At 37.9% G+C, this 10,368-nt stretch overlaps 2 protein-coding genes across 2 annotated transcripts; one reads left to right on the forward strand and one right to left on the reverse strand.

The window, feature by feature from the left end:
- Positions 1-3,750: 3,750 nt before the first annotated feature.
- LOC126596671 (glucan endo-1,3-beta-glucosidase 13-like) lies at positions 3,751-7,103 on the forward strand. Its single transcript, XM_050263342.1, has 4 exons — positions 3,751-4,033; positions 5,321-6,601; positions 6,692-6,722; positions 6,817-7,103. Exons 1-4 carry the CDS (start codon positions 3,976-3,978, stop codon positions 6,953-6,955), a joined length of 1,509 nt encoding a protein of 502 aa, XP_050119299.1. The 5' UTR covers positions 3,751-3,975; the 3' UTR covers positions 6,956-7,103.
- A 370-nt stretch (positions 7,104-7,473) lies between these two features.
- Positions 7,474-9,136, reverse strand: LOC126596703 (profilin-2). The gene is made up of 4 exons (XM_050263374.1): positions 8,876-9,136; positions 8,490-8,627; positions 8,129-8,271; positions 7,474-7,691 (listed from the first exon to the last, which is right to left on the reverse strand). The coding sequence occupies exons 1-3, from the start codon at positions 8,996-8,998 to the stop codon at positions 8,137-8,139; spliced, it is 396 nt and encodes a 131-aa protein (XP_050119331.1). The 5' UTR covers positions 8,999-9,136; the 3' UTR covers positions 7,474-7,691; positions 8,129-8,136.
- Positions 9,137-10,368: the final 1,232 nt, after the last annotated feature.

Genomic DNA, 10,368 nt, shown 5'->3' on the forward strand with positions numbered 1-10,368 from the left:
CTGTAGGCTCTCTTGTTCTGTGGCTTCTTTGCCTTGCTGTTTAAAAAAAATATATATATATTTTAAATATTTTTATTTTAAATTAAATATGTATAGTACTTGACGAAAACTGACCGTCAAATATACGATAAACGGACAAAATTTGAGGATTCTTAGGATCCACATAAAAATGATGGTCATTTGGATCTTTATGTTTCAAATTCATCAATTTCCGTCCCTCGTCTATTACTTTGGTCATCAATGTTATCCTCACCGTCCGGCTTTGTTACAAAAATTTTAGTACGTGATGTGGTACCTAAGCAATCAAATTAATCTAACAACCATACAAATAGAGTTGAAAATCGGGTCTTAAGTGCCCATTTATATGTACATGAGAGTTTTGAGTAATATTTTTTTTTTCTTCAAACTATAAATTTTGTTCAATTAGTCATCAACATAGTTTGAGTCTATGCTGTCATACAAGAGTTCAACACCTTTCACTATTATGGTAAAGGACCACTTACGAGTTTTGAGTAATATTTGAGTGGGATATTGTAGTCTTAAAAAATAATAATAATAATAACGTAATATAATGTTTCTTTTAAGAGAAAAAGAATATATATATCACGATAAAAAACAATAAAAATGAAAGGATGTTTTTTTTTCTTGTTGGGATGTCATTATAATATCTAGGAAAAGATGGGATGCAGATTTTCTCCGGACCAGTCCCATGGGGATCTCCGGACGGGTTAATATCATCTATTGATACAAATGAGACTCTCTTTCTGCTCCTATCTCCCCCTTCCTTTCTTTCCCCTCAACTCTTCTCTTTCTCACTTTGAATCACCCACCGCCACCTTTGTCTTCTTTAATTTTCTTCTTCCCTGGGCACGGCTCTGCAGCTCATCTTCGCTAGGCACAGCTCTGAGCTCAAAAAATTTCATATTTCTACAACTTAGAAAGTAAAAAAAGGACGCTAGTCGGAAACAGGGAAGGTACTAAATATACTCAATTGTAATCAGAATTGCAGATTCGGTTTTCATTTCTCTCTATTTTCATGTTTGAGAAGTTGAATATCAGGGTATGCAATGAATTAACCGAATATAAAACTTTATTAACAATAAAATACAAAGTGTCAAGAATGCTATATGAACAAGGCTATATCTTGATTGTGTTATTTTTCATACTAAACTACGAGCTTTATTTATAAAGAGCAAAATCTAACAAACCCTAATATTAAGATCCAAACAATACAATAAATCTAATTATTATTATTTTCCAACACTGAGATTCATCTTCTCTCTAGATTCTGTACAACTGTTATGAAGTTTAAGGGGGATGATGCTATCTTCATAGCTGGTAATTAACTCCATTGATTCTTCTCGATTATCATAGACAGAAGGCATCCCTGTAGGAAAAGTAAAATCAAGTGTCCTCTCATGTTTGCTCTTCATATTATAAAGATAATATTGAGGTGGGTGGTCATCATATCCTGGTGAAAATCCAAACAAAGTGACCTCAATCAGTAGCTCATCACCTTTGCCAATTGTACCAAAACAATCAACTCTCCACCTTCGTTTCCTATCATGGTATTGTCTCACTATCGACAGTAAGGGAATAGTCTCCCTAACCCACACATGGTTTTGGCAGTCCTTCAAAATCCATAATGCTATATTTTGCTTCCGCGAGTTGTCAACAAAAACCCCCACACATCCTCCCACTTCAACTATATATGTGTAAAAGTATAGGGAAGATCCGAACTATAATCATCCCATTCTTGTTGAGAATATCGCATTTAAGAATGAGAAAAACAAGAACAAAGTTTGGAAATCGAAAAACAAATAATCAAGATAAATAACACCGAGAATTTACGTTGTTTTTTCAATATATGCCTACGTCTACGGGATAGCAACAACAATCTTTCACTATATTAATAATGAATACAACTAATAATCTTATCAAATCTCTAGAATTAAGAACTTGATGATAAACCCGAAAGAACAAGAAATACTCTTTTTATCTCTTTTCTTTGTTATGGATGCGTTTGCTAGGGTTTCCCTGGTATTACTGTATTAATAGTAAAACAGAAGAAGCAATGGGCCTACCCATCGGTTTCATTTGGGCTTTTTTAGTTAGAGCAGCTCCAGCCCACCTCTTTTTGTCGGGCAATTGGGCAATTTTTGCACCCCCCCCCAAAAAAAGCAGCTTCAGCCAATTGAAAAAAGGGCCCAAGCCTGCTGAATGAAGCACTCATGCAATTTGCGCCCAATCTAACGCTTGAGTGTGATCTGACGTCACGCTGACATTAGCATAACGTCGGTTATAAGCAAAAAAACTTTTGCATCAAGCACGTGCAATGCACGTGCGTGATGCCACGTCAAGAGACAGAGAAGCCTCGTGGGGCTCACGCTGCAAGTTATCGAACACGTGGCAAAATCTAGACCGTTGAATTAAAAGTGACTGTTGTGCCCACGTGACACGATCTGTTACATTGAATTGAATAATTAACATTTATACTAATTCAGTTAGTTAAAATTAAAAAATACAGAAAAAATTTAAATGTAATTTTTAGATGTTGACACGTGACTTAACGAGATTAGTTAAAATTTTGGTTAGAAAATAAAAATATAAATAGAAAAATGGGAAATAATTAAATATATCCTTCCTAACCACTCTTCTGAAAAAAAATTTGTAATTTCTAATAATGATACGTGTCGTGATGGAATTGATTTTAAATCCTATTCAAAATTAAACATAATATCATATTTTAATTTTAAAATTAATTTTTAACGCTAATTGCTCGAGCAATTCATTACAGAGTAAAAATACACTCGAACAATTCCTACTCATTAAGACAATAATTGTGCATTTGCCCAATTGCCCAATTGCCCAGACAATTATTACCCTATGCGGTGAAAGTGCTCTTAAAAGCTTAAAGGGGCTGTCCCAACTCCCAAGACTTGTCATACATTCATTCCCAGTATTTTGAGGAAAATACTCAGGTTATTGAAAAAAACCAACACAAACCTTGCATAAGTTTAAAAGAAATTTAGCCACTCTTTTATAGCCAATTGATTTAAGGTAATATTTGAATTTTCTATTATGATATAGAGCGAACAAGTTTGTTTACACGTGATTCACGTAACTCAATTAAAGTTGTACGTGTGTTAAACTTAAAAATCTAGTATACATGATGATGTGTGAGAGAAGAGTTGAGAAACATATAATTTAAAGGTGAAACCTCAACTTTTCGAAGTTATTCCTATTACTATATGCAAAGACGGATGACTTTTTTTATTAACAGCTAGTTGGTGTAGGTTGAAAATCTAACTCTCCTCCCTTCTCCTTCCTTCTAGTCCTCTCATTTTTTTTTCTCTTTCTCTCGTTATAAATAAGTCAACATAAAATGTTGACAGACTTAATCGTAAGTGTTGGAATAAGTAAATACTGAAAATGAGAAAAAAAAATGAGAAATGAGAGAATCCGAATCGAGACAGGTAACTTGTAGCATAGGCAGTTCAAGATTTTACCTAGCAGACCAAAATCCAAAAGCAATAGGCAAAGAGATGTTTTACCTGCAAATATTCACTTTAATATTCTAATATTCTAAAGATTTAATCGAAGCAAGCAGAAAATCAACAGTAGCAGCTAACAGTGGGAAACAGAAGCAAACGGACCCGATGCCTTTGAATTAACTAGATTTTATAATCCACTGCCAAGTCCGGTCCTTCCGCTGACACAAGCACTAATAACCCTGAAAAGCTTTTTCCCACCCTACTAATAACTATACATACGTACATCCAAAAGTGCTTATTAGCTTAAGTGCTTTCACGATCGAGCTCTGACTCTGACCAGAGCAAAAAGGACTAAGGACAAAGGAGCAGTTGCTATTCACAACAAGGAAGGAGAAGAACTTTGAAGAAATTGGTTGGAGCTCGGAGAGGAAGGAGAAAAGCTGAAGCAGAAGCTGTTTGAGAGAAGAAGGAAAGAGAGCAAATGGGAAGTGGGTTCTTCCGGCTTATCATTGCCACTTCACTGCTGCTTACACTCTTGGGTTTGTTTTTCTTTCTGGGTTCTTCTTATTTATCTCTGTCGTTTTTGCTTTCTTTCTCCTTTCATGGGCAATGTTGATGATGGTGTTTGAAGTGCTTTCAACTGGGATTTCTTTGTTCAAGAAGTGATTTTTCTTATTTGGCTTATTAGTTATTTGGATCTTTGTTTTCACCAAGTGCTTTTGGAGAAATTCACACACATTATGCACACAAAAAAAGGAAAATGTCGAATGTCGGTGCGTTTTCTTGCAAGTTACCACTTTTGCTGCATTATTGCTCATTTTCACCTTTTTTTTTCAATATAGTGTGTGAAATTCTAAGAATTTAGGAGGTTAAAGTATTCAAGTTTCCATATTTTTTTAAAGAAGAAGAGTCCCTTTGTCTTCGTTTCTTAGATTAGATTAAAATATCGCTCAAATTATGATAAAATTTTTTATTTAAATTTTATTTTGGTCAGCTAGGTATATTAAGTTAAAGGAGAGATGCTTAGGAGACTCTCCAAAGTGAGACTTTCTATAGATTGTCAGTTTTTAACACAATGTTTTATAATATTAATGGACGTTAAACTGTGAGGTGTGGAGAGTCCACTTTAAGAGGGTCTAGCATTTCTCTTAGTTAAGTATTTGTCAAGGTTACCTAATATACTTTTTTGGGAGCAGCCTTTCCATAAATGGGGGTAAGGCTAGCCGACATTCACCTCATCCCAGACCCTGCGTAAAGCGGGAGACTTGTGCACTGGGTACGACCGACCTAATATACTTGTTTGGAAGTTGGAACCTTATTTATATAGATCTTAAAGGGGCAATGCCAAATTAATGAGTTTCTTTTTTAAGGTCCTCTACTATCTCTGCATCTTTAACCTTTTTTTTCCATGTGGGTGGGATTTTGGGATTTCAATTTGGACAGAGAATGCAATAATTGAGCTTTTGGGGACCCTATCTTGTCTTGGCCATGTACAATATGATATGAATGCGCTATGGTCAAGTGGAAAGTATTCAAATTTGAAATTTCAGCAGTTGGAAGGGTTCATTGCTGATGCTGCAATTGTTCTTGAGAGGAAGCGATTATTCCGAATAATTAATGGATTTTGACATTGTTTAACTATCACTAGGAATTTGTTACGGGACTTGGTAATAGGGTTTCGGGTTTAATGGTAGACCTTGGCTGGAAGACCACTATCTGTTGATGGTCATGCGATCTTTTCAGTTGGTGTTTGAGTATTTGAGTTACCGGACATTTTTGAATTGAATGAGTTTCATTTGTTTGAATCTTGTTGATCTTTGTGACAGATGTTTGCCGAGGAAGTACCATTGGAATTTGCTACGGTAGAAATGCTGATGATCTTCCGACGCCTGACAAAGCAGCGCAGCTTGTGCAGCTCCATAACATTAAATATGTTAGGATTTACGACTCCAATATACAAGTTCTCAAGGCCTTTGCAAACACTGGCGTTGAACTTATGATTGGGGTTCCAAATTCAGATTTGTTGGCGTTTTCACAGTTCCAATCCAATGTAGACACCTGGCTCAAGAACAGCATCCTGCCTTACTACCCAGCGACGAAGATCACATACATAACGGTTGGAGCTGAAGTTACTGAGAGCTCCAGTAATATCTCTGCCCAAGTAATGCCAGCCATGAGAAATGTCCTCACAGCCTTAAAAAAAGTTGGTCTGTCTAAGAAGATCAAATTATCAAGCACGCATTCCCTCGGTGTTCTGTCCCGATCATTTCCTCCCTCAGCAGGGGCTTTTAATAGCAGCCATGCGTCTTTCCTGAAACCGCTGTTGGAATTCCTCGCTGAAAACCAGTCACCCTTCATGGTTGATATTTATCCATACTATGCTTACAGAGATTCTCCAAGCAATGTCACTTTGGATTACGCTCTATTTGATGCATCGTCAGAAGTTATTGATCCAAACACTGGTTTGGTATACACTAACATGCTTGATGCTCAGATTGACGCTATATATTATGCGCTGATGGCCCTGAATTTCAAAACAATCAAAGTTATGATCACTGAGACGGGCTGGCCTTCCAAAGGATCGCCTAAAGAGACAGCTGCAACTCCTGACAATGCACAAACTTACAATACCAATTTGATTCGCCATGTCATTAACGATACTGGCACTCCTGCAAAGCCCGGAGAGAGGCTGGATGTGTACATCTTCTCTTTGTTTAACGAAAATAGGAAGCCAGGGTTGGAATCTGAGAGGAACTGGGGGCTATTTTACCCAGACCAGACTAGCGTCTACAACCTGGATTTCACTGGAAAAAGTTCGGTGGATATGATTACAGAGACTAATGTTACCAGTTCAAATGGAACGACACCGACATGGTGCATTGCTTCGAGTAAGGCTTCTGAACTCGACTTGCAGAATGCCTTGGATTGGGCTTGTGGTCCTGGGAATGTGGACTGTAGAGCTATTCAGCCTAGCCAGCCTTGTTTCGAGCCAGATAATACCGTTTCTCATGCATCGTACGCATTCAACAATTATTACCAGCAAAATGGGGCTACTGAAATTGCATGCAGTTTCGGAGGAACAGGGATCAAGGTCGATAAGAACCCAAGTATGTATTCACGGATCCAAACTCCGCTCTTAAACCGGATTTCTTTAACAAGTCTCGCTGAAAACTAACTAATTTCCTCTATATGTGCAGGCTATGACAACTGCATCTATATGACTACTGGGTAAGCTTTATATATAAGAAAACCCTACGGATTCTGTTTGTCAATGTTGCCCTCCATATTTACCAAGCTTTTCTTGTTTGTGACTTCTGTACAGGAGCAACAAAACCGTGCCAAGTAATACGACTGCAATATCTTCTACTTCTTCCTCTTCCACAATGTGCGGAGTTCCGGTGTGGATTTTTAGTTGCTTTCTGGTGACTTTCATGTCATTACTTTCCCCGGAGACCAGATAATGGCAGTTCTTGTATTCCGGTGATTAGTGTAATATGCAGGGAGCGGCGTTGGTTTGAAAGTTTTTGCCCCATTTTCAAGGGGAAGAATGTAATTGCTGAACATCAAACTGCTCCCCAAGTTTTGTATGATAGTGCTTCGTCTTCTGAAGACGTGATCCCATGAATTACATATTTTTGCACGCAATCGATGCAGCTACGATATACATCCGCAATGTGTCGCGGCAACAACGAAGTTTCATGAATCGACAACAGTTCAACAAGAGGAATTAAAATACGCTTTCAAGCATTACAATCGTAACCGTGCCTGTAACTTCGGCCACCATCACCTTAACTGATGCCGGAATTTCACATATGCATATTTCATCGACCCGACGCTAACACGGCTTCCCCTGAATCACGGGTGCTACACAGATTGCATCGACTCGATGCTAACACGGCTTCCCCTGAATTTTCAACGGTGTTACACCGGGATCATATCTTGTAAACAAAGAACCATTCACTGAAAACCGGAGAAAAACTAAGATAAAAATAGAATTTCTATAAATTCATGCAAATCAATTTGGCACATCCATTTACTGAAATCCATTGGGCAAGCACCTCACTTGAAAATCATACAGTACAAATCATCAAAGAAGTACAAAGACAATAATACAAGACCATTAATCATCATTTCTCAAGCACCAAACTTTGTTTCCAAACGAGGTTCCAACGCTAGCAATACAGGTAGTTCTTCTCACTGCAACAAAACAATTCCGGCAGGCGGGTTAGGATGCGCAGATGAAAACTTCTATAGAAATCGAGAGGATTTTCCCTAAGTAAAAGCATAAGAGCTTGCGTAAACTAGGATACACCGTGATCGTATCCCAAGCCAAACAAACAAGAACATTTTTCTCACCACTCTTAAGCTGAGAGCATTACCACCACATTAAGCGTTGTTGGATGAGTTTAAATTTTGAGATTTGTGTAACAAATAGAGTAGATCACACTCATCCAATGGGGATTAATGTGGTGTAATGATCACCCTTTCTTAAGGACGGCAAGCAAAAATGCACTCCTGGTCAGGCACTGAATCTGCATGTATTATAACTTTTCCACACAAAAGTGCTTCGTTGGCTTGTAGCGACATCCTAGTTGTAGGTAAGTTTCTCTCGAGTAAAAGAACAAACAACATACCAAGGTATTTAGAGACCCTGCTCAATGAGATAATCCCCAAGCCTCTCAACAACCATGTTGCATTGGCCAGGAGTCATCGGCTCGTCATAAATCCCAATCAGCAAAGCCATTGTGCTCTTCTTGACAGTAACACCACCAGGGCCCTGAAATTAAAGTGACCAGACCCCAATCAAAAACCATGAAAACAAGAAACTAGATGGAAATACGCACAATTAGAACCGGCTACAAACTTTCAATAAAAAAAAAAAGTTGAAGCGATGAAAATTAGAGTGTTTAGGATCACGAATTCTAATCAAAAACCAAAATGCATAGGCATTGTAAATGTTGGAACGAACGAATCAAATTAAGCGATGAAAATTACCTTCTTTCCTCGAATCACAACTCCTGGTTCACCCTGGATGACCATGTATTTGGTCCCTCCAAGATACAACCCGGTCGGAGCAAGTGAGCCCGGTTCATTGAAGTCATTCATAACGCCAGTCACCTCCTCAGGCTTCAACTAATTATCCCAAACAACAACACCCAAAACACTAATCAATCAATAATCAAGCACTAATCTTTATCAAATTATAACATCCAACGATTCGATCAGATGAAAACCCAAATCATAGATCGCAGAAATGGATTTGTTTACTGATTCAAACTCTGACTCGCCCACCAAAATCCAAGATTTAAGCAAGATGGGATCATAAAAATTGAAAATTTGAATTGTTATTGTGAGAAGAGAGTGAAAAGAACGATGGGTACCTGAGGGAAGGTGGCACTCTGGGCCCAGACGCTGCCGTCGTGGCCGATGATGGCGGCGGCGGAGAGGTGGTTGCCTTCGATTTCGCACATCAGATGGTCGTCGACGTACGTTTGCCACGACATCTTGTTGCTGTTTTTTCTGAGGTTTTGTGTGTCTGGTGGGATTTGCTGCTGAATCGGAGGTTTTGGGGTGTCTGCGGAGGAAATTCAGTTCTCGTTTCAAGCCTCAGTCTTCTATGCTCAACAGCCAGCGTTCAAACAACGCACGCTGCTTTTAAATATTTTCTTTTTATTTTTTATTTTTATTTTTGTCTGAAGGGTGAATCCCTTTAAATTCAGAATTTTTTTACCTTTTTTTGGTCGGATATTTTTTTCTTATAAAAAAAAAAGAATCAGGATATATCAAATGATTTTTCCCTCTAAAAACACACATATTTAGGAGATATTACGTGTTTAATATACGCATATGGTTGAAATTTGTGTGATTATTATGACTCGTTTGAATGATATTTCTAGAGAGTTAAAAACGCTTCTTAAAGAATAAAAACACTTTCATTTCAAAAATAGTTGTTTGTCAAACATTTTAAAAGTGTTTTGGATAAGAAGCGGAAGCACTGAGTATTTTTTTTGCATACACCGCTTTCTCTTAGAAGTGTTTCCAAAGGGAAACAAGAGAAGCACTTGGCCTGATTAAGGAAAAATTTTATATGCCTAAACTACTACTATTTGTTAAATTCACAAATCCAAAATATCGCTAACTTCCACAAAACCTCAGACCTGCCTTTAGACTCTCCATCACTTTCTTCGAGTTGGCATTTGATCTCTCATAGATTTCAATGGCGGGATTGAGATCCATTCTTAATCTCTGCGTCCAGAGTCAGTGGATTGAGAGATTCGGACTACTCAATTTCAATCTTACTATCCCAATTAATATATCACACTAATCCACCTCACAACTCAAAAACTTAAACGGTCCGAATTTCTTTCTTCCTCTATCGAATAATCCGAATCTCTTAATCATCAAACTTCCAACACAAAAATTCGAAATGAATCTTATTCCTCAACAACTACCCTCTTCCACCTCTTAGATCTCTCCGAGTCGACCTGGATCTTTTTTTTTTCTCAACCACTTGGTGCAAGGAATTGCTCAGACGGAGAAGTTATTTATAGGAGGAGATTTAAATGGACACGTGGGCAGGGAGACAGGCAACTATGGAGGTTTTCATGGTGGCCATGGTTTTGGGGAGAGAAACGAGGATGGGGAAGCTATCTTGGATTTTGCAATGGCATATGATCTCTTCTTAGCCAACACCTTCTTTAAGAAGAGAGAAGAACATGTGATCACCTACAAGAGTGGGTCGTCAAAAACACAAATAGATTTTCTTCTAATGAGGAAAGGGGATCGTATAACTTGTAAGGATTGCAAAGTTATACCAGGAGAGAGCGTGACTAATCAACATCGCTTGTTGGTGATGGATGTACATATCAAAAGA

The sequence above is a fragment of the Malus sylvestris genome, chromosome 2 (assembly GCF_916048215.2).
Source record: "Malus sylvestris chromosome 2, drMalSylv7.2, whole genome shotgun sequence".
In the NCBI taxonomy this organism is placed as follows: Eukaryota; Viridiplantae; Streptophyta; class Magnoliopsida; order Rosales; family Rosaceae; genus Malus; species Malus sylvestris.

Coding starts and splice junctions, on each gene's coding strand:
- LOC126596703 (XM_050263374.1), bottom strand. CDS start 8,998: ATGTCGTGGCAAACGTACGTCGACGACCATCTGATGTGCGAAATCGAA. Junction 8,628..8,875: donor AGAGTGCCACCTTCCCTCAG/GTACCCATCGTT, acceptor TGGGATAATTAG/TTGAAGCCTGAGGAGGTGAC. Junction 8,272..8,489: donor TTGTGATTCGAGGAAAGAAG/GTAATTTTCATC, acceptor CTTTAATTTCAG/GGCCCTGGTGGTGTTACTGT.
- LOC126596671 (XM_050263342.1), top strand. CDS start 3,976: ATGGGAAGTGGGTTCTTCCGGCTTATCATTGCCACTTCACTGCTGCTT. Junction 4,034..5,320: donor ACTGCTGCTTACACTCTTGG/GTTTGTTTTTCT, acceptor TCTTTGTGACAG/ATGTTTGCCGAGGAAGTACC. Junction 6,723..6,816: donor TGCATCTATATGACTACTGG/GTAAGCTTTATA, acceptor ACTTCTGTACAG/GAGCAACAAAACCGTGCCAA.